At 48.8% G+C, this 23,760-nt stretch overlaps 1 protein-coding gene across 1 annotated transcript; it reads left to right on the top strand.

Annotated features, from left to right (window-relative positions):
• Nucleotides 1–1,194: 1,194 nt before the first annotated feature.
• On the top strand, nucleotides 1,195–23,027 carry LOC138837696 (V-set and immunoglobulin domain-containing protein 10-like). The gene is made up of 9 exons (XM_070036637.1): nucleotides 1,195–1,472; nucleotides 5,992–6,273; nucleotides 9,915–10,217; nucleotides 11,679–11,939; nucleotides 12,151–12,444; nucleotides 16,351–16,461; nucleotides 17,475–17,487; nucleotides 18,873–19,084; nucleotides 20,073–23,027. The coding sequence occupies exons 1-9, from the start codon at nucleotides 1,394–1,396 to the stop codon at nucleotides 20,123–20,125; spliced, it is 1,608 nt and encodes a 535-aa protein (XP_069892738.1). The 5' UTR covers nucleotides 1,195–1,393; the 3' UTR covers nucleotides 20,126–23,027.
• Nucleotides 23,028–23,760: the final 733 nt, after the last annotated feature.

Raw genomic sequence — 23,760 nt, forward strand, 5'->3', positions numbered from 1 at the left:
GAGCTTCAGTGTATTACAGAAAGCCGGGGGCCGGGGACTCTCGCTGTGGCTCCAGTGGTAGAGAGCTAGCCTTGAGCTGAAGAGCGCAGGGACAGCGCCCAGGCCCAGAGTTCAGGCCCCACGACCAACAAATAAATAAATACATACATATATTACAGAAATGTGGGAGGAAATGTGGTCTCTCTCCTCCTTCCCCGCCCTTCACCTCTCTTTATTTACATTTATTTATTTGTGTGCTGGTCCTGGGGCTTGACCTCAGGGCCTGGGCACTGTCCCTTCACTTCTGCTTTACTCAAAGCTAGTGCTCGACCATTCGAGCCACAGGTCTACTTCTAAGTTTTGTTGGTTAACTGAAGATATAAGAGTCACGGGACTTTCCTTCCTCCAAGAGCTTCAATCCTCAGATCTCAGCCTCCAGAGTAGCTAGGATTACAGGGGTGAGCCACTGACACCTAGCCTTATTATTTATTTCTTTGTCCTTCCTGGGGCTTGAACTCCAGGCCTGGGCACTGCCCCTGAGCCTCTTTGTGCTCAAGGCGAGAGCTCTCTCTCTCTCTGGAGCCACATCGCCACTTCCAGCCTCTTCTGAGTAATGAAGATAAAGGGTCTCATGGACTCTCCTGCCAGGGCGGTCTGTCTTCCAACCTCGATCCTCCAATCTTGGCCTCCTGAGTAGCCAGGATGACAGGGGCCTGGTTTTCTTTAACCTTAAACAGCTAGTTTCTACCAGGCTTTTCTTCCTAAGGAGAAGATAGAAGCTGCCCAGGGCATGGGACTGGGTTGGTGGTTCTTTTTTTAAGGGGTGGGGGGTGTTGGAGCACATCAGGGAAGAGAGGGAATCGAACCCGGGAATGTAGCACTGCAGGGACCTGCGGGGAAGGGGGGGGCACTGAAGAAGGAAAATAAACCTAACATAAAAAAAAAAAAAAAAGCCTCCGACTCTTGAGAAACAAGCCTGGCCGGTCCGGGGGTCCCCGGCTGGATCTGGGGTGTCCGCCGGCCTCGGGGGTTGCCGGGGGGGGGGGCTGGCTGGGAGGTCCGGGTTCACCTTTTCCCCGCGGGGCAGAGGGGGCGCTGCACCCCGGGGCGCGGGGCCGGGGCCGGGCGGGCCGGGGCGGGGCCGGGGCGGGGTGCGGCGGGCCGGACCGCGGTCTCCCGGGTCTGCGCACGCCGGTCCGGCCCCGGCCCGGGCTGCCGCGGTGGGAAGTCGCGCTCCCGCCGGGACGGGAGGCGGCGGCCGCGCCCGTTGTTTTCCGCCGACCCCGCGCGCGCGCCGGGTGGGCGCAGGGGCGGAGTGCGCTCGGCGGGGGACCCCGGCTCTGCGCACCCCGCGACCGGCGGCGGGGCGCGATCGGTTAACCCCGGAGCCTCCGGAGCGCCGGGCCGGGGCGAGATGGCCGCGGGCGCCCGGGCGCCGCAGCCCCGCGTCCTGCTCTGCCTCGGGGCGCTGCTGGCCCGCGCGGTGCCCGCAGGTAAGGGCCGGGACCCGGGGGCGGAGGGGAGGGCAGTCCCCTCCTTCGTTCCCACTTCCTCGCGCGTGTTTCCCCCGTGGCGATGGTGCCGGGACGAGGCGCCGCGGTCTCCCGGCCCCGGCCCCGCCGCGCCGGCCTCGCACCTGCGATCCGCGCGGTCTCCCCCCCCCCCCCCCCGCCCGAGCCCCCCGGCCCCGGGCGCCCCCGCCCCCGTTCCAACAAACTCCTCCCGGGAACTAACTTCAGATCCCCACTGCCCGGCGCTGGCCGAAAACAAATGAAGAAAAGCCTTTGTTAGGGACGAGGCGTCGGGTGTTTCCTCCCCGCCGGAACCGGCTGCGTCCCGCGTTTCACCCGCCGTCCGCGGCGCGTCGGCCCCGGCGCTGGCCAGCAGGTGGGGAGGGCGCCCGAGGGGCCCCCGGGAAGTGGGGCGCGATCGGGGGACGCAGGGCGAGTCTCTGCGCTGGCTGGAGCTGCGCGGGTCCGAAGTGGTGCCTGGAGCTTCCTGTCTGCAAGGGAGAAAAGTTAAGTGTTGGACTTTTCCTATGTTTTTTTTTTTTTTTTAATTTTTCTTCCTAGTAGTCAGAAAAATGCATGCCATTTCCTGTAACCCCCAATTTCCAAGTCATCTGGAAAAATGAGAAGGTTGATGATCTGTTTTCCCACCAGGAGCTAGGCGCGGTCACCCTGTTGTTGTTTAGTTTTTATCTAGGTGTATCTCATCTTTTGGGAGAATCAGGAGGGGTGGGGTGGGGGGGGTCGGTGGGCCTTGAGAGCAACCTGGCATTCATACTTCATCTTCAGATCACATGGATACTTCCGCTTATTACCTGTGCATGGTATACTCTGGGGTATTCATGGGGAAAGTTGCTAGGAAAACCACAACGTTTGGGTGTAAGGCTAACTCTGTAAATAGTAATACGCTAACAGCTTCTAGACCCCTGATAATGGAATAGTCCAGTGCATTTGTAAGAGCTCCCTTTTTAAAAAAAAAAAATGTATTGCTCCCCCCTTTATTACATGTTTTGAATCCAAGGGACTCCCTAGACATCGTGAGAAGGACTTCAGTGGCACAAATGTTTCTGCATTGTATTATCCCATTCTGGTGTGCAAGGCCAGACTAAAATCCTTGAGACCTGGGACATCTGAGATGTGTGTGGCAGCCTCACATCTTCTGGTGATATCTGTGTGGACCTTAAATTAGCTTACACTTGCTGAACCTCACATTCTGTCAATAACAAAACTAGGGGATCCAGGGCCCTCATGAATGGAACTTGTGTTGGATGGCTGTGGCTACCCGTCCTGTGCCAGGGCCAGACATCACTAATCAATGAGCCAGAATAGCTTCAGCAACTTCTCTTGATTAAAATAATCTCTGAGGTAGTTAAGACAAACAGAGCAGGTAAAGCCAGGAAGAGGAGTGCCCTGTCTTCAGACGGTTTCTTCTGTGACCATGTTGTGCTCTTTCTTGGAGAAGAAAGTGTCCGCCAAGTTCCAAAGTTTAAAATTGTACCAGGGACTTTCCAAGCTGCTGTTCCTTTATTCCTTGGTGCGGCATCAGGAAAGGGACAAATCTGCAGAGCTCAAGAACACTCATTGCACCTAGAATTCCACAGTTCTTTCTTTGCCTCCTCGGTGGACACCTAAGAACCTGGTTTCCCAGACTGATTGTTAGAAAATGATCCTCCCCTGCTTTCCAGAGTGCTCCTCACGAAGATTTTTTTTTTTTTTGGCAGTTTGGGAGTCTCTAATATTAGGTCTCATTGTCCAGTTAGTGGCTTAGATTTTCTTTTTGCAATTCAATCCCGGCTTGGGAATAATAAAAGATGGAAAGAAAATTGGAACTAAAGTCATTTTTCAAGAGAAGCCCCTTCTAATCAGAGCAGACCAAATACAGGCCAAGTGTCATGGTGCACTCCTGTAATCCCAGCTTTAAGAGAGGAGAAGTAGTAGCAGGAGGATCAGGAGTTTGTGACCCTGTCTCAAAAACAAAAGGGCAGAAGGCTTGGCTTAGTCCCCCATTAAAAAAAAAAAAAAAAGACCAATGCAGATATATAGCACTCTGTCTGTCTGTCTGTCTCCCTCTCTCTCTCGTTTTGTTGTCCTTTCTGGGGCTTGAACTGAACCTGGACACTGTCCCTGAGCTGGTTTTTTTTTTTTTTTTTGGCCAGTGGTGGGGCTTGAACTTGGGGCCTGGGTGCTGTCCCCCAGCTCTTTTGTTCAAGGCTAAGACTCTACCACTTTAAGCCACAACACCATGAGAGGTTTTTTGAAAGTCTCACCGACTTTCCTGCCGGGGCTGGCTTTGATCCAGGATCCTCAGCTCTCAGCCTCCTGAGTAGCTCAGATGACAGGCCTGAGCCAACAGCACCGGGCTCTTTTCTCTCTCTTTTCTCTTACAAACGGGTCTGACTCCGCAGAGGAAGGTGGCATCTTGTTTTGCTGGTTCATTGAGACATAATTTACATACCAGGAAACCCACCCTGTTAGAGCGTGCAGTTCTGTGGTTTAGAGTTCATCCACAGGGCTCTGCAACCATCACCACGAATTGATTCCAGAACATCTTCATCAGCCCAAACCCATTCCCCCCACTACCCCCGCCTCCCACATTGGGTGTTCTTTGTGAGGAGGTGGGACACTTAAGCTCTTCTCCCCAAAATGGGCTTTTTGTCTTGTCACTCAGCAATGCCTGATACCACAGTACTAGTTGTCTTTCAGCTGTCGGCTTTGCTCAAATATCAGAATTACCTGTGGAGCCTGGGAAAGGGCCACTGTTTCTGGTGCGCGTGCACGCACACACACACACACAGGTACACATGTACTGGTATTAGGGGTAAAACTTAGGGCGTCTAGCTCTTGTTTGGCTTTTCTACTTGAGGCTGGTATTCTAGCACTTGAATCACACCTCCACTTTTGGCTTTTTGCTGGCCAGTTGAAGGGAAGACTCTTATGGACTTCTCTGGCTGCCTGGGCTGGCTTCAAACCACCACCCTCAGATCTCAGCCTCCTCAGTAGTTAGGGTTACAGGTGTGAGCCACCAGAGCCCCGCTGGGTTCCAATGTTTTGTTTTGTTTTGTTTTGGTCCAGTGTTTTGGAAGCACTGATCATTTGCTTTCTCACCTAGCTGCTACTTCTGGTCAAGGCTTTTGGATAGCTTGTTCCTCTGATCGGCCCCGGTCCCCATCTTCAGCTTTGCGTGTCCGGGGCCTACCTGTCCATGCCCTCGGTCTGCTTCCTGGAAGAAGTCTGGCTTGGCACACTCCCCATCTGAATTTCCTGTTTATCCGCTCAGTCGTAGTGGTTGGTTTTATTATGTTTTCCCTTCCAGCCTGTGAGCTCCTGAGGTTTCTATCCAGTGTGTCCACCAGCAGATGCCCAGAGCCCAGCCCAGAGTCCATGTGATGGGGGGGGGGTCAGTAGAGTCCCTACTGTCCACCCGTTCCTGCATGGGGCTGCCCAGAGAGCTGTCACCACATTAAGCCTGAGCTGGAAAGACAGAGGCCAGCTGGGTTTCTAGGCAAATGAAACCATATGGGTTCTGCATTGGACCACCCCATGACATGGGACACCCCAGCTGGCTGGCTGAACTCAGGGCAGTGGGATAGGTACTCTGTTGGTTTTGCCTGGGTCCATCATGTCTCGGAGCTCTTCCAACTTGAGCTACCCTTCTGGTTCTGTTGTGTTTTTGTTTGTTTGTTTGTTTTTTACCTTCAGTCCTGAGGCTTGAACGTGGGGCCTGGGCGCTGTCCCTGATCTCTTTTGCTCAAGGCAAGCTCTCCACTACTGTGAGCCACAGCCACAGTGGTTAACTGGACATGAGAGTCTCACAGACTTTCCTGCCCTGGCTGGATTTGAACCGTGATTCCCAGACCTCAGCCTCCTGGGTATAGCTATAATGACAGGTGTGAGCCAGCTGGCCCAACCGCAATTATTATTGAAGCCTCTGTTGTCATCCTGTTTGGCCATCCCAAAGCCAGTGGCACCACTGAGCCCAGTGTGAGTGGACGGTCGCTGTGGTGAGCAGTAGCCGGCATGGATCATGGACAGGTGGACATCTGGGCTGTGTGTGGCATCAACCCCATGTTCACGAGCCTCAGCACCTGTGCAGGAGTAGCGGGGGCTTTCTTCTGTTACTACTTCTTCAAAACACATTAGACCCCCCCATGCGCGGGTGGCTCACGCCTGTAATCCTAGCTACTCGGGAGGCTGAGATCTAAGGGTGGCAGTTCGAAGCCAATCAGGGCAGGAAAGTCCATGAGACTCTTATCTCCAATAAACTACTCAGAAAAAGCCAGATGTGGTGCTGCGGCTCAAGTGGTGGAACGCTGTACTCTTGAGCACCAGGAGGCTCAGGGACAGCACTCAGGCCCTAAGTTTGAGCACTAGGACTGGCAAAAGAAAAAAAAAAAACACAACAAAACACACAAGACCTTTTCAGATCTCCTCGTGTAGGGGTTCTGTCCCAACATCGAGGTTTGTTCCAAGACAAACAGTAACCTCCAGACCTTCTCTTGGACAGGACTGGGGGCTGTGGTCATCGGCGAGGCTCTCGGCAGTGTCACGCTGCTCTGCGGCAACACCTCAGCACCCAGGGGTCTGGTGACCTGGTACCGGAACGACTCGGAGCCCGTCTTCCTTCTGTCCTCCAATTCCAGCCTCCCACCGGCTGCACCTCGCTTCTCTCTGGTGAACGCCAGCGCCCTGCGCATCGAGGCTCTGAGCCTGCAGGATGAGGGCGTCTACTCCTGCCAGGAGGTCCTGAATGACACTTGCTACTTCCCCGTGTTGCTGCAGGTGGCAGGTGAGTGGGGCTGCAGAGCTCTCCCCGGGGCCATGGACAGGACAGGACGGGGCTGTGGTTAGGAGCTCGGGCTTTGGCAACACATGGCCCGAGTTTTAGTGTAGGTTCTGCCACTTGGCAAGCTGAGTGACCCTACAATGGGCTGAAGAGAATCCCTGCCTCACAGCCAGACGCCAGTGGCTTCTGATTCTAGCTACTGATTCTAGGCTGAGATCTAAGGATCACAGTTTTGAAGCCAGCCAGGCAAGACAAATCTGCAAGACTTAAGGCAAAAATGTCTGAAGACAGGTAGAGCACTTGAGCAAAAAAGCCCAGTTGGGAGGGCAAGGCCCAGAGTTCAAACCCACATACACAAGAAGGGATTCCTGCCCCCACAGAATTGCTGTGAACAAGAGATACTAGTTTATAGGGTGCTTTAAAGGTTCCTGGCATATTACTTGGCTATTATTTTTAGGTTATTGTCCATATAATCCTTACTGTCCATGTTATTTTGTCCTATAACATAATCGAGTCAGACTGCTGTGTTCCAGTCTAGCGTTGCCACTTAGCCTTTGTTACCTCAAGGAAGCAGCCGGCTCTCTCCAAGTCCGTTTTCCTCCTTTGTTCTTGGGGATGATACATTGCAGTCTTTGCCAGGTAGAGTGAACGCGCTCTGCTACTGTGGTAAGTACTCGATGTGGCTTGCCTGGCTCTTCCCACCCTTTCCTGCAAAACTCTTCCTGTCTGCTAATAGACACAGATGAAATCTGAGTGGGGGCGTGCAGCCTGCAAGCCATATCCAGCCAGCCACCAGCATTGCACTGGCCTTTTCATATGGCTGCAAGCTATGAATATTCCATATACTTTTATACCATTGGGGGAAAAAAATCAGAATATATGCAATTCAAATTTCAGTGCCTGAAAATAAATGGGTTATTTTAACTATTATTACTATTATTGTGCCAGTACTAGGGCTTGAACTCAGGACCTGGGTACTGCCCTTGAGCTTTTTTTTTTTGCTCAAAGCTATTGCTCTACCACTTGAGCCATAGCTCCTCTTCTGACTTTTTGGCGGTTGGTTTGGAGATAAGAATTTCTCATGGATGTTCCTGCTCAGGCTTCAAACCGTGATCCTCAGATCTCAGCCTCCTGAGTTGTTAGGATTACAAGCATGAGCCTCTGGTGCCTGCTGTCTGAATCTAACAGGACTTGGGAGAGTCAGACTCCTGTTTGTATCTTTCCAGTCTTCTTACTGACAGAGTTAGGAACTTGGCCACATACTCACCTTCTTTTACTGAGAAAAGTTTAGAAACATCTTCACTTGGCCTTGGAAGCTAGAGGGAAAACATTCCAGGATGTGACAAGTTGTTATCTGTCAGTGGCCTTCAATATGCAAATAAACAGAGATGCTAGAGACACACAAAGCTGGCTGTGTAATGGCGGGGAGCTTTATCTTTCTTGCCACCTGGACCTGGACTTCTGCTTGCCAATCAGTGGAGTGTTTGGCAACTCTGTTTTAAAGAGTCAGTTTTCTTTTTTCCTTCCTTTCTTTTTTCTTTTCCTTCCTTTGTGTGTGTGTGTGTGTGTGTGTGTGTGTGTGTGTGTGTGTGTGTGCGCATGCCAGTACTGGGGTGTGAGCTCAGGCCTTGTGTTCTTGCTCAACTTTCTTGCTCATGGCTAGCACTCTACCACTTGAGCTATGCCTCAGGTCCATGTTTTTGCTGCTTACTTGGAGTTAGCATCTCTTGGATTTTGCTGCCTGGGCTGGCTTTAAACCTCCATCTTCTAATCTCAGCCTCTTGCTTTTTATTTATTTATTTATTTTTGGTTGGTCATGGGGCTTGAACTCTGGGCCTGGGCACTGTCTCTCAGCTCCTCAGCTCAAGGCTAATGCTTTACTACTTGAGCCACAGCACCACTTCTGGCTTTTTCTGCTTATGTGGTGCTGAGGAATCCAACCCAGGGCCTCATGCATGCGAGGCAAGCACTCTACTACTGAGTCACCTTCCCAGCCCCACCTCTTGCTCTTAAAGACATCTTGTTTCTTAAGATGTTTGTGCCCTTGGCATTGGGCATTTGAGGAGGCCAGTGACCAGGCTGAGCTACAGCGCCACTTCCAGTTTTCTGGTGGTTTATTGGAGATAGGAGTCTCACGGTCTTTCCTGCCCAGGCTGGCTTTGAACCGCGATCCTCAGATCTCAGCCTCCTGAGTAGCTAGAATTACAGGCGTGAGCCACCAGCGCCCGGCTCCCATTTCTTTTTTTTCTTTTTGGATACAGAGTCTTACTAAATATCCCAGTCTGGCCTTGAACTCACTGTCCTCCCTTTACCTCCTAAGTGCTGGGATTACAGGAGTATACCACAACACTCAGGAACCACCCTCATTTCTTGCTTAAAATTCTCCTGGACAGAAGCCCTTCTCAGTTGGCTTCTGGGGTTCTGCACTGTGTGCAGGCCAGGCCATGGGGCCCAGCTGACCAAATGCGTCTGATGTGACTCACATTACCTTTGTGGCCTGGGTGTTGGCCACTAGAAGCTCAAGGACACCCTGTACCAAGTGTAGGCACGCCCAGGACCTGCCTTTCCACATACCTAATAACCAACAACAGTAGTTTGGGGGCCTGAACACCTCTCAAGCCATAGCTTTATTTCCCCCAGACCCTCTGTGGGAGGTGAAGAATCTGCTGACCCCTGCCTTCGGAAGAGGATGCCCCCACCTGACAAGCATATTGTCAAGACTCAACTTTAGAAACCCACCTTTCTGGGCTGGGAATGTGGCTTAGTGGTAGAGTGCTTGCCTAGCATGCATGAAGCCCTGGTTCAATTTCTTTGTACCTCATAATCAGAGAAGGCCAGAAGTGGCACTGTAGCTCAAGTGGTAGAGTGCTATCCTGGAGCAAAAGTTCTGGGACAGTGCCCAGGCCCTGAGTTCAAGCCCCAGGACTGATAAAACAACAACAACAAAACACCTTTCTATAGCTGTGCAGTGGCCAGGGCTGAGCAGAACCGGGGCAAAGTCAATACTGTGCCTTTTGTGTGTGTGTGTGTGTGTGTGTGTGTGTGTGTGTGTGTGTGTGTGTGTGTGTGTGTGTGTGTGTGTGTGTGTGTGTGTGTGTGTGTGCTGATATGGGGGCTTGTGTGTGTGTGTGTGTGTGTGTGTGTGTGTGTGTGTGTGTGCTGATATGGGGGCTTGAAACCAGGGCTTAGGCATTGCCCCTGGGCTGAAAGCTAGCACTCTACCACTTGAGCCACAGCTCCATTTCCAGCTTTTTGGTGGCTAATGGGAGATTAAGAGTCTTATAGACTTTCTTGCCTGAGCTGGCTTTGAACCTCAGGCATCAGATCTCAGCCTCCTGAGTAGCTAGGATTATAGATGCCAGCCCTTGGCTCCAGGCGATCAAAATTCTGTAGCTAATCCACAGCTCAGTGGACCCAGAGAGGCTCTGTCAGCCCCTCCTTAGCTGCTTGCTTATGTTTAAATCCTTGTGTGTGTGTCGCAGTGTTTCTCTGCCCTTAATTTAATGAACATCTGCCTCCCCAAAAGCAAACGAGGCCCCCAAAGTGAGGTCAACGTGGATGTGCGGGCCCGGTGTCTCCCGATGGTCTTGTGAGTCTCACTCAGCGCCGGCTTCACGCCCTGCTCCTCTCTCTGTCCTTCCCAGATGGCCCCTTCCAGGTGGAGGTCAACGTCTCCGCCACCGGCTCCCTTCTCAACGGCACCCGGTTCGTGGCCAGGGGCTCCCGGGCGGCCTTCAGCTGCCGCAGCCGCGCCCGGCCTCCGCCCCGGGTGGAGTGGTGGTTCCAGGCCGCCCCGGGCCGGCCCGAGCTCTTCGGGAACAACCGGACGCTGTCCCGCTTCGCGCTGCTGCAGATGTCGCCCAGTCTCCAAGGCAACTACACCTGCGTGGCCACCAACACGCTCAGCGGGAGGCAGCGAAAGGTGACCACCGAGCTCCTGGTCTACTGTGCGTAAGAAGCCGCCCCGCCTGCCACACACCCCGCGCGCATGCGCACACGAGGGCCTGGCCGGAAGTCATTTACCGTTACCCCCTCCCTGCCCCTGAATGTGCATGCGCCCGCTTGGGTCAGACGGGAAGTCCCCCCCCCCCCCCCAATACCCACTCTGGTCAGACAGGAAATCATCCCAACCTCTCCCGCCTCTCCCCGGAAGCTGGCTGCTATCACAGATGGCCTTTGGGTCACCGTGGTGCAGGTTTTTGTCAGTGACCCATGGATGGGTTGAGCCTGTGATGACACAGGAGACAAAGGAAACCCATCCACTCACTGCCTGGTGTGGGAGGGACCAGAAGAGGAAGGGGCAGCTCCCAAATCCCTTCCAAGGCCACATCCGCCAGGAACTAAGGCCTTCCTCTAGGCCACACCTCTTACAAGGTTCAAACGTAGGCCTGTGGAGTCAAGTGCAGGACCACGCCTTGATTTAATTCATAGTCTGCTGCGGAGCTGTTCAAGAGCCAAACTACTGCAAATCCCCAAACATTGACATCATCTCAGTTGAAAACTTCAGACCCATTAAGCACTTACTCCTCTCCCCATTCTGTGCCCCAGCCCCTGACAGATTCTAATCTGGGCTCTGTCTGTGTGAATTTTCCGGTTCCCAGGTATTTGTTATGAATGGAGCATACATAAGAATGTACCAGATAGATAGAAAATACACTTTGTATAAGGTGGTCATCCACATTGTAACAAGAACCCATGCCATGCCTGTTGCCTTTTCATGGCTGGATAATAGTCCATTTGCCCTTGGCCAAGGCAACCACTTTTAAGTTTTACAGGGCCCAACACTGTGTCATAGAACTTTTTGGACAGGGATAATGGAGATGTTCTGTGCGGTTTTAATAAAGCTGCTGTTTGTCATATGTGGTTACTGAATGCTTGAAATATGGCTTTGTAATGGAGGGACTAGATTTGTAATTTCATGTAATTAAATTTAAGGACTACTCTTGTCTAGAGAGAAAGGCAAAGACCAACAAGACCCAGGGCCTCTGAGATGTAATACCCAGCAAAGGAAATTCGGTGCCAAGTGCTAATTTATTCTAGGTGCTGTGTCAAGGTAGACTGTGGCTAAAAGTGTCTTCTTGCTGTTTTGGTTTTGTGCCAATCCTGATACTTGAACTCAGGACCTCTAGCTTTCATTTCGCTTTTTATGTTTAAGGCATTACCACTTGAACTACAACTCTACTTTCTTGGCTTTTTTAGTCTTCTGCATTTGTCTGCCCTGTCTGTTTTCAAATTAGATCCTCAGACCTCAGCCTCCCTGAGTGGCTAGGATTATTGACATGAACCACATCACCTGATTGACTGACTAGAGTTGATGTTTCTCTGAGACTCCAATTCCAGAAGCCTTAGTACCAGCTGATAATACTTTGATCTGTAAGTAAGGCCATTTTTCCTCTGGTGTCTTGCAGCCCCTCCTACGTCAGCACCTCGGTGCTCTGCAGAGACATCCTTGACATCGTCCACACTGCAGCTCACCTGTCACTGGGATGGGGGATACCCTGAGCCTAACTTCTTGTGGACAGAGGAGCCAGGAGGGATGATCCTGGGGAACTCATCGCTGGGGGTGGCGGTGGTGAACAACACCCAGCTGGAGGATGGCAAGACCTTCAAATGCCTTGGCAGCCATGTAGTGGGGCCGGAGTCGGGAGCCAGCTGTGTGGTGCAGATCAGTGAGTGTGGCTGGCTTTGTCCTGGGGCTGGGGGTCACCTGCCTTCCTTTACTTCTCCAAAAATTGTTTGGAAGTTGTCCTGGGGAAGAATTGTTTGAAAGCACAGTGTGTTGAAGTGGCATAGATTCCTTCTCAGGAAAGAACTCATATTCTCGAAGATGTCTAGGTAGGGCTCGCGTCTCTTTATAAACATTTGTCTTCTCACTTCTAGGGAGCCCCTCGCTTCTCTCCGAGCCCATGAAGACTTGCTTTGTGGGAGGCAACGTGACGCTCACCTGCCAAGTGTCGGGAGCTTCTCCTCTCGCCAAGATCCAGTGGCTGAGGAATCTCAGCCAGCCCGAAGTGGTTCTCCAGCCCAGCAACCATTACCTCATCACCCACACTGGCCAGAGCTCCAACCTCACTGTCCACAACTGCTCGCGGGACCTGGACGAGGGCTACTATGTCTGCCGAGCTGAGAACCCTGTGGGGGTGAGGGAGGTGGACATCTGGCTAACTGTGAAAGGTGAGCCCAAAGCCAGGGAAGGCGGGAGTGGGGAGGGAAGGTGAAGAGCTGCTGCCTGGAGACAGCACAGGTCCCTTTCCCCCTCCACTGGACACAGAGAGCCGGCATATGCAGCTGGTGCACTTCCGTGAGGTGGCTGGGGAACAATTACTGTCCAATCTTAAAGGCAGTAGTACTAGTACAGGGAGCAGAAATTATATATATTAATATAAATTATTATATATAATTGTATATTACAACCTGAAGAATACATGTACAAAAAATACGAAAAAGTCTTCAAGCTCAATAGAAGGCAAACACTTGAAGAAGTCTCCACCCATACTTACTTTTATTTATTTTGTGTTCATCCTGGGACTTGAACTCAGGACTTGGAATCTTTCAGATAGTCTTCCATTAACATGAAAGTATGAGTGTCTATTGTATGTACACATAATTTTGTATATACAAATACCATTTTGTAGATTGCTCACTCTATAGGTCTTATTTCAGTTTATTATTATTGTTTTATTATTATTATTATTACTAGCCTGTTCTGGGGTTTGAATTCTGGGCTTGGCCACTGTCCCTGAGCTTTTGTGCTCAAAGATAGCACTCTACCAATTTGAGCCACAGAGCCATTTCTGGTGTTCTGGTGGTTCATTGGAGGTAAGTATCTCACAGACTTTCCTGCCCAGGCTGACTTTGAACTGTGATCCTCAGATCTCAGCCTCCTGAGTAGCTGGGATTACAGGTGTGAGCCACCAGTGCCTGGCTTTTTTTTTTTTTTTCAGTTTAAAAATATAGCCATTGTGGCTGTATAGTATATAAAACAGTGGAGATATTAAGTAGGTGAGAGGTTTCTAGAGTTGAAGGCAGGAAGCAGGCAGTGGAGTAGGCAGACCCTGGACTTTGAAAGCAGTGGAAATCCTCTCAGATGGTGTAGTTATAGATACATGTCTTTGTGCCATCATCTGAACTCACAGACTTTTCAACACCAAGAGTGAGGCCTACTGTAAGCTATGGCCTCAGGTGACGCTGGATGAGAATTCATCAGTTGTGACAATGTGTCACTCTAGTAGGGGATTTGAGGTGGGGGTACTGTGTATATGTAGGTGAACTCTGTACATGCTGTGTAGTTTTGCTAGAAACCTAACAATGCTCTAAAATTTTTTCTACAAAAAAAAAAGCAAAATTGAAGCCACCATAAGCAAGTCTTTTGTGACTTGCTCGTTTTACATTTTCTTTCTAGGATTGATTCATACAAATGCATATCATTATATTTCCTACCCCTTTACCGCTGTATAATTTTCCATTGTGTCATCATTCCACAAGACAGTTCCTCATTTTTCCTGCTGATGGATGTTTGTGTGGTTGCTGCTTTTTGTGATGATAGCAGAGTTGCTATGGGTATCTTTTTACTCAGTTCTTTGTATACATGTACACCACCCCAAGCAAGCATTCCTCTAGATATGTGCAAAGGCCATGTGCGTATTTATATAAAAGGCATGTTATTTATGTGCATTTTACCAAGTAGGTGTACCACTTTCCAGTCTCAAAAGCAATAGACAAGAATTGGCCTGCTTTGCATTTTTACTGGATTTTTAATTTTTCCCCATCCTGTATGTCAAAAAAACAATCTCAGCCGGGCGCTGGTGGCTCACGCCTGTAAGCCAACCGTGGCAGGAAAGACTGTGAGACTCTTATCTCCAATAAATTACTCAGAAAACCAGAAATGGCACTACTGCTCAAGCGGTAGAGCGCTCGCCTTGAGCTGAAGAGCTGAGGGACAGCACCCAGGCCCAGAGTTCAAGTCCCACGAACGACAAAAAAAAAAAAAAAAAAAAAATCAGCTGGGTGCTGGGGGCTCATGCCTGTAATTCTAGCTACTCAGGAAGCTGAGATCTGAGGATAATGGGTCAAAGCCAACCTCTGCAGGAAAGTCCGTGAGACTCTTCAACTAAACACCTAGGAAAGGGAAGTGGAGCTGTGGTTCAAAGTGGTAGAGGGTTAACCTTGAGCAAAAACACTCAGGGATAGTGCCCAGGCTTTGAGTTCAAGTCCCAGGACCAACCAAAACAAAAACAGAATCTCTCTGAGGTTCTAATGTTCATTTCTCTGATTACTAAGGTTTTTTTTGTTTGTTTGTTTGTTTTTGTTTTTTTTTTGGGTCCAGTCGTGGGGCCTGAACTCTGGGCCTGGGCGCTGTCCCTCAGCTCTTTAGCTCAAGCTAGCGCTCTGCCACTTGAGCCACAGCACCACTTCCGGCTTTTTTCTTTTTGCTTATGTGGTGCTGAGGAATCGAACCCAGGGCCTTGAGCATGCAAGGCAAGCGCTCTACCACTGAGCCACCTTCCCAGCCCTTACTAAGGTTTTGAGCTGGTGCCACACCTTGTGCTTTGACATTTTCTCCTTTCTCACAGATGTGTAGTTGCATTTTTTTTTTTTTGTTTTAGAAGTTCTTCATGCTAATTCATTGATTTATGTTATACATATTTTAGTTTGTTGCGATTTTTATGGCTTAAGAAATTCTTTCCTCGCTGGGCGCTGGTGGCTCACGCCTGTAATCCTAGCTACTCAGGAGGCTGAGATCTGAGGATTGCGGTTCAAAGCCAGCCCGGGCAGGAGAGACCTTGAGACTCCTATCTCCAATAAACCACCAGAAAACCGGAAGTGGCGCTGTAGCTTAAGTGGTAGAGCACTCGCCTTCAGCTGAAGAGCTGAGGGACAGCACCCAGGCCCAGAATTCAAACCCCACAACTGACCAAAAAAAAAAAAAAGAAAGAAATTCTTCCCTCTCCCAGGGTCACAAAAATAGTCTTCCTAAAGTTGCCTCTAACAGTTTTAACATTTTTTTCCACAGTTAAGCCTTTCTTAGGAATTTTATTTTTGAATTAACACTCGCACAAGCTAAATCTTTCATTAATATGGAATAATTTTCTTCCTTTTTCTCTTCCTAATTTTTATAAACCATTTGATCCACCGCCATTTATTAACCTTTTTATTTTGTCCACTAATCTGTCATAGGCCAAGTTTCTATGTGTGGGCCTGTACTCAAATTTTCTATTCTGTCCATTGATCCCACTGTTTATCACAATACAGATAACTCCCATTCTTTTTTTTTTTTTTTTTTCCAGTCCTGGGGCTTGAACTCAGGGTCTGGGCACTGTCCCTGAGCTTCTTTTGCTCAAGGCTAGCACTCTACTACCTTAGCCACATGCTACTTCTGGCTTTTTCTATGTACGTGGTGCTGAGGAATGGAACCCAGAGCTTCATGCACTCCACCACTAAGCCACACTCCCAGCCCCATGCTTACTTTCTTGATGTCTGGTCAACACAGATTCTTTTTTTTTTTACAGCCTAAACCTAATGTTGAACAAGATAAACATGTTACAAAAGAGATGAGTTCATTCACATGAAATTGGGAAAGAGGCCAGACTCAAGCTGGGAGTGTAGCTCAGCTCAGAAGTCAAGCAGTTGCTCAGCATGTACAAAGCCCACGGGTCAACCCTCAGTACTGCTTGGAAAAAAATGCAAAATTAACCATTCGTCTATGATCTTAGAAGACAGCCAATAAGGACTGTGACAGCAAAGAGCCCTGCCCGGGCTGGCTGTGAACTCCGATCCTCGGATCTCCTCCTGAGTAGCTAGGACGACAGGTGTGAGCCACCGGCACCTGGCTCCACACAGATTTTTAACTTTCCAAGATGCATTTCACAAGTGCACTCATATTGTGCACTTTGACTCCCACAAACTCTCTCAGCCCACGGTTGGGGGAAGAGCTATTTGTCTTTCATCGGAGAGTGATCGTCTGTTTGGGTTTAAAGTCATGAAGCCAAGATAAGATCTGGATTTAGGCAGAGGACAGGTGTTGCTCAGCTGTACCCACATGATGTGGATATGAGTCTTCACTGTGATTTGTCTTTACAGAGCCTCTCAATATCGGAAGTGTGGTGGGAACCATCATCAGCCTCCTCCTGTTGGGAGTGGCTACTATTTTCGGGCTTCTGTTGTATTACAGCCCTGTGTTCTGCTGGAAAGGTAAAGGCTTCTCGGTCCCTTGGCTTCAGGCTTCTTAAACAGGTGGGAGGGGCCAGACACCTGTGAATCATGCCTGTCATCCTAGCTACTCAGGAAGATGAGATATAAGGATGTCAGTTTGGAGCCAGCCCTAGCAGGAAATTCCACGAGACTTTTATTTCTAACCACAAAAAGCCAGAAGTGGAGCTGGGGTTCAAGTGGCAGAGCACTAGCCTTGAGCAGAAAATGCTTAGAGGATAATGCCTAAGCCCTAAGATGGCACACACATAAAAAGGACAATGTGTGGGTGGTGGGAAGGAAGCCATTGTTCATCTTCACCTGACATCCACCTATTGAATTCTTCATGGGGTCCACATGTGCCAGAGTGCTTAAGTATTGCCTGCTATCCCTGAAATTTCTAGAACCTCTTCCTTTGGATTAGTTCTTTTTTTTTTTTTTTCCAGTTGTGGGGCTTGAACTCAGGGTGTGGGTGCTGTCCCTGAGCTCTTTTACTCAGAGCTAGCACCCTACCACTTTGAGCCACCACTCTACTTCTGGTTTTTTAGTAGTTCATTGGAGATGAGTTTCACAGGGACTTTTCTGGGTTGGCTTTGAACCTAAATCCTCAGATGTCAGCCTCCTAAGAGTAGCTAGGATTACAGGTGTGAGCCATCAGTGCCTGGCTTCCCACCACCCCCAGCCACCAATCCTGGGGCTTGAGCCTCTGGGCTTGGGCACTGTCCCTGAGTTCCTTTTGCTCAAGGCTAGCGTTCTACCACTTGAGCCACAGCATACTTCTGACTTTTTCTGTAATTGTAGATGAGTCTCACAGACTTTCCTGCCTGGGCTGGCTTCAAACCAGGATCCTCAGATCTCAGCCTGCTAAGTAGCTAGGATTACAAGAATACAGGCATGAGGTGCACCCCTGGCTTGTTCCATCTTTTGAACAGGTCACTTTGTTTTCAATTGACTTGTGGGAGTCTTAGTGGTGGTACTGGATACTGACTTTTGTTTTCTTGTCTTGTCTTCTGTAGGAGACCCTGCGAGGTGAGTGTTCTCAAGATTCAAATCAAAGACCCCATTTCCATACTTTCATCTTTCTTGTTTGCGCTCCTTTTGTAAGAAGCACAATAACAAATTCCAGTGGGGACCAGACCATAGGCCCTTGATCACCTCAGAGCAATGGTGGCATTTCTGTTCCCTTGTGGGGGAAGAGGCCCAGTGAAGGGATTACTGAAAGCTCATCCAGGAGGAGATGACAGGCCCCACTTTCTGACTCAGGTCTGATGGATGCCAAAGTCTCTATTTATTTTTTTGGTCATTGGGCTTGAACTCTAGACCTGGGAGCTGTCCCAAGCTCTTCGGCTTAAGGCGAGTGCTCTACCACTCGAGCCACAGCACCACTTCCAGTTTTCTGGTAGTTAATTGGAGATAAGAGTCTCAGACAAAAAAAAAAAAAAAGAGTCTCATAGACTTTTCTGCCCTGGCTGACTTTGAATCACGATCCTCAAATCTCAGCCTCCTAAGTAGCTAGGATTACAGATGTGGGCTTGCTTACTTCTTTCCCTCCTTCCTTTCTTCCCTCCCTCCCCCCTTCCCTCCCTCCCTCCCTCCCTTCCTTCTTCTCTCTCCCTCTCCTTCTTTCTTTCTTTCTTTCTTTCTTTCTTTCTTTCTTTCTTTCTTTCTTTCTTTCTTTCTTTCTTTCTTTCTTTCCTTCCTTCCTTCCTTCCTTTCTCTTTTTTTGATGTCAAACCTCAGGGCTAGGCACTTTGTGGGCCTAGCACTGAAACATGAAGACATTGTGCTTAGTCATTCATGCTTTGGTTTATTACATTTCCTACCATGAGACAAAAGGATGAATAAGACAAAATCTTACAAGATGTTTTAAAAGATGAGTTTGAACATGTTCATAATCCTCTACCCTTCAAAGGGTAGTTTGAGGCAAAGTAAATTTTTTTTTTTTTGTGGTGGTGGTGGTGTATTGTAGTTTGAACGCAGGGCCTAGTTGCTGTCCTTTAGGTTTTTTGCTCACGGCTGGAGCTCTACCACTTGAGCAGAATTGCAATTCTAGCTTTTTGGTTGGTTAACTAGAGATGAGCCTCACAGACTTTGCTGCTTGGGCTAGCTTCAGATGGCAGTCCTCAGATCTTAGCCTCCTGAGTAACTGGAATTACAGGCATAAGCCACCCATCCCTGGCTGTATATTTTATTTCTTTAAGAACCTGAGTGGGATCAAAGAATTATTTTTTCTATGATCTATGGACAAATAATTCCTCTTCCTCATTCATAATGACAGAATACTTAGTTCTGGGACCATCTTTTACTATATCCTGTATTAGAAGACCATTGTTCCCAGTAGGTCTGGAAAGATCTAGTGTTGAGTGTTCAGTGAGGAGAAAAACAAGATTTTCCCCCCCTCCTTTGGAAAATAGGGGCCAGGACATGGGTGATGTGATGGTTTTGGTGGATTCAGAAGAGGAGGAGGAGGCCGAGGGAGCAGAGGAGGAGGAGGATGCAGAGGAGGAGGAAGAGAGGAGAGAGGAGTTGCCCAAAGAAGTCCACAAGCATGGCCACATTCACAGAGTGACTGCGCTGGTGAATGGAAACCTAGAGCAACTGAGGAACGGACTCCAAGATCTCCAAGGTAAGCCCTCCTTCCTCGTAAGCACTCGGACCTGTGCAGCAAGCATCTGCTAGATCTGCAGGGCAGGCGTGAGCTTGGCCTTTTTAAGTAGCTTGGCCCATTTAACACCTGAGACCCATTCCTCCCAGGCTTCTCTCATTCTGCATGTGCAAAGACATCTGAAACACTTCCGGTCCCAAGCATTTGGGGTAAAGTACTCAAGTGTAACTGCTGATATAGGAGTTGACATTTACCAAGACACTCACTGGGTAGAAGCACACAATGAGCACTGTTGAATAGACAATCAGCACTGATGAAGATCCACTTGCAGGTTCCTTCAGAAGGACAGTTGGATGGCTGATGGATTTAAAAACTCCATCCAGGCGCCAGTGACTCACACTTGTAAACCTAGCTGCTTAGGAGGCTGAGATCTGAGGATCCCAGTTTGAAGTCAGACCTTGCAGGAAAGTCTGGAAGACCCATCTCCAGTTAACTACTTTTTTGTCAGAAGTGAAGCTGTGGCTCAAGTGGGTATAGCACTAATTTTGAGCAAAAAAAAAAAAAAAGAGTTCAGGGACAGTGCCCAGGCCCTGAGTTCAAACCCCAGGAACACACACACACACACACACACACACACACACACACACACGTGGAAAACTACAGGACCTCTGAGAATGATGAGAGCCTCAGGCAGTTCCAGCTTTCTGGAAGAGGTAGATATGAGACCAGTCTATAAGGACAGTTGCATTTGAATAAATATGAATGAGTGCTTCTGGTCAGGGCGTGAGCCAGGGGCATGATGGGTAGCAAGCATCAAGCATGTCTAGAGGATTCTGATTTAAGACAGGCAGTTGCACACCCTGCCCTGTTTCCACCATGAAACCTGACTCTGTGGCTCATCAGGAAAGAGTCAAATCCCAGACACCACCATAGCCTGGCCAAGGAAACAGAATACCATGCTACTGCACTGAGATCATTGAGTCTCCTCCCCCCATCCCCCTCTGAACAGATGACAGCAGTGCCCCGCAAAGTGACATTGCTCAAGAAGACAGGCCAGTTTGAAGAAGGGGATCTGTCCACCGTCATCTTGTTTTGAAAGTGGGGGAAAGCTCCATTTGAGAAAACAGCTCATCGCCCGGCTCTGACCCCGCCCCCGCCCATCGCCACCTGGGAGCTTGCATTCACAACAGCAGCCAAGAAGAAACACATCCATCTTTCCTTCCATCTCGTCATTGCTTTGATTTGCTAGAAGTTTCCTGGATGTTGACATTGTGGGAAGGAGCAGTGGGAAGGAGCAATGTATTGGGGGAAAGCAAGTGGCAATGGAGGTGCCATTTTGCCTGTGTCACCTGACTCTGTTCAGGTTGGCTGTGACAGACATTGATTTGCAAGAGGGAGCACCGGTCTTGGTGCTCTGTGCTACTATTAAAGATCTGGGGCCTGGCACCAGTGGCTCATGCCTGCAAGCTACTAGGAAGCTGAGATCTGAGGGTCACAGTTCAAAGCCAGCCCAGGCAAGAAATTCCATGAGAGTTTTATTCCTGATTAACCAACAAGATGCTGGAAGCAGAGGTGTGGCTCAAGTAGTGGTGTGTCAGCCTTGAGTGGAAAAAGGCAAATGAGAGCACAAGGCCCTGATTTGAAGCCCCAGTATTGAGGGGGAAAATAACGATTTGTAAACAGCTTATCCCAGTCAAACAGGGAAATCTAGTCCAGTAATGAGACTTCCTTTATCACTGTCCAGGTGAGGAGCCGGAGGTGAGCTCTCCTCGGGGGAGGTGTCAGGTGCCAGGGCAAGTCAGAGGAAGGTGGTTTGGCTTCTCAGCTTTTACAATCAGCACACTCTTGAATCTGGGCCCTGCCCCTTCTTTGCTCAGTGGGGTTGGGTCTGATGCTTTGTCTCTCTCTGGGCTGCTATTTCCTCATCTGTAAAATAGGCAACATTACTGCCTTCCAGCCCCATTCGTTCATGGGTGAGAATTAAATGAAGTCATTCAGAAAGACATACAGTTCCTGGGAGGTGCTCAATAGATGTTTGTTGCCGCCTTTGCCTTCTCTTCGGGAAGGGAAAAACATATCCATTGTTAAGCTCAGAGCTGCTTTGGGGCCTTGTGCCTTTCATTCTTTTTATTCTTTTTTGATCCCAGGCCGGGATTTGAACTTGATACCTGTTGCTTTTGCTCACTGGTTAGCCCTGTATCAACTGAGCCACTCTTCCTATCCTGGGCCTTTTATTCTTCATTGAACACTCTCTCTTAGAGGGACACCAAGGCAGTTCCCTGGGGACTGTATTCTCCTGGAGACAGAATCCTTTTCTCAGGGGGGCTCTAGTGAGGGGTTGGAAAGGTTCTCACAGAGTTTTTATGTAGAAAAGCTGCCTAGGTGACAGCCCTTTATCAGCTTTCAGCACTTTTCATTTAAATTTCTTCTGTTGCTTGGAAAGAGGCCTCAGTTTGACTGTTTCCTTCCTATGTCTTAAAGATATTATGAGCATACGCTGATCAGCGACCCTAGATTCCAAATGAAAACAATATGGGGTGAGTTGTTCATGGCTTTCATTACATACTTAAGGCATTTCTCCCCGCCCCACCCCCCCACTGCCCCCTTTCATTCAAGCCTCTTAAAGTCAGAACCTTACAGAAGGGGAAAACATGAAAAATCAGACCCCTGTTTGCACTTCCACATTGCCTTTGTGCTCCAACAGGCAAATCCAGGGATCCAAGGAGGGCCCACTTTCTCCAATAGCAGGGATTAGGTACTGGAGATACAGAACTGGTTCTCTGAAGGAAGCTGCAGATGTGGTTGGGAAGATCTCTATGAAGGAAACAAATCACTAGAGGTGTGTCCTGTCCCCAGTTCAGGGTGCTGGGGAGTCTGGAGCATGGTGAGTCCTGGCTCACTATGCAGGAATAGCTGTGAATGGCAGGTCCCTTGATCAGGACTCATTGAATGGTACCTCGCATACTGAGCCCTTCCAAACGGCTGGCTGTGGGCACCATTCTAGAATGAGATCCTCAAGTTGCAGCATTGGCCTTGCGAGACTTTGATGATGAATTCCTGAATTTGAGAAACTACTATGCAGAGGGTACAAGTTAGGTAAAGGAAGTAGGTGTGGGGAGTGGAGGACAGCCGTCCGGGAATGGAGAACGCATTTGCCAGGTTGCTGGGACGCTGTCCACAGCTTCCCCTTCCCTTTCATGCACACACACCTCAGGACCAGAAACATTTGAGAGTTTTTCCACTGGCAAATGCGAGACTCCAGGGCTTAGTGCCAAATGTCATGTAGTCCTGACCCGCTGTGATTGCTGTCACTCCTGGCAGCCCCGGCCCAGACATTTAAGAAACTGAATAGTTCAAGTCTTAAAGAATTTAGAAAGAATCTGGACTTGTTTTTTGCTTTTTCTTCCCTTTTCCTTAATATGATTCAAACTAAAGCTACCATCATGGTGACTGTAGCTTACAATCTTGCTGGGATAAAGTCCAAGTTGCAACATTGTATTAAAAAAATCTTATCTGTGTGTATTGTTAACTCTGGGACTATGAGGTCTACTTATCAGAAGCAGGAAGATAAACACATCAGGGCAATTACATTGTGTTGCTTTTCTTTAAAACCTGGGGTACTCTGGGTGGGGGCTCTGAAACCCTGTGGCTTAGATATTAGCTCTATCACTCACAAATCCACACAGGACCTACATGTTCAGCTTAGACAGGATGGAAAATTTCCATACTCTTGAGTACTGAAACCTGAGGGGGAGGGAAATCTTGCTGGGGAAGAATTTCTTCTGATGTAGTCAAGTGCCAACTTCTATTGTCACCTGGGGGCTGGCTACAAACTGCTGGGAAAAAAAGAAGCAGATGGCTCTGTGTTATTTACATTTTAATATTTGCTGGGGAAAGGCTGGTAGAAATTAGTTCCAGGGTTATGGATTTTTTAAATTACAGAATAAAATTATTTTTAAATATGTTTCAGTGATGTTGATTTGGACCTGATTAGTAAATGGTTTAGAAAAACAAGTGTGCCAGAAAAAGTATTTTTTTAAAAAACTGTTTTCTATTTAAAAGAATACTACTCTTGTTATCACTGAATGTATATTAAGGGGCTGGTGATGTAATCCAGAGGTAATGTGCTTGCCTACCAATGTCCTATGATCTATCTCCAGTACTACAAAACAAACAACTTAAATCCTTATTTAAGGATGAGAATTTGGGACAGGAGAAAATTGGAGAAAAACATGGCAGTAGTGGGAGGTGGGGGATAAAAGCCAGGTTAAAAAAAGTAAGATGTTGTAGAAGTAATAAAGCTGAGAATAGAATTAGAATTTAAGGAGAGCAGATGATCAGAAATGAAATGGGAACTGAGTGTGAAGGAGACCAATACAGAGGTTGAAGATAAAAGTGGAATTCACATCAAATGCCCAATAGAAAACAGGTTAGGGGCTAGGAAGGTGGCTCAGTGGTAGAGTGCTTGCCTTGCATACATGAGGCCCTGGGTTCGATTCCTCAGCACCACGTAGCAAAAAATACAAACCTGGAAGTGGTGCTGTGGCTCAAGTGGTAGAGCGCTTGCCTTAAGCTGAAGAGCTGAGAGACAGGCCCAGAGTTCAAGTCCCACAACCGACAAACAAAACAAAAAACAAAAACATGGGAAGGAGGTTTGGTTAAGAAAAGTAAGGGCCAGGAAGGTGGCTTAGTGGTAG

The sequence above is a fragment of the Dipodomys merriami genome, unplaced genomic scaffold (genome assembly GCF_024711535.1).
Source record: "Dipodomys merriami isolate MVZ:Mamm:240054 unplaced genomic scaffold, mDipMer1.0.p SCAF_274, whole genome shotgun sequence".
Taxonomy (NCBI): Eukaryota; Metazoa; Chordata; class Mammalia; order Rodentia; family Heteromyidae; genus Dipodomys; species Dipodomys merriami.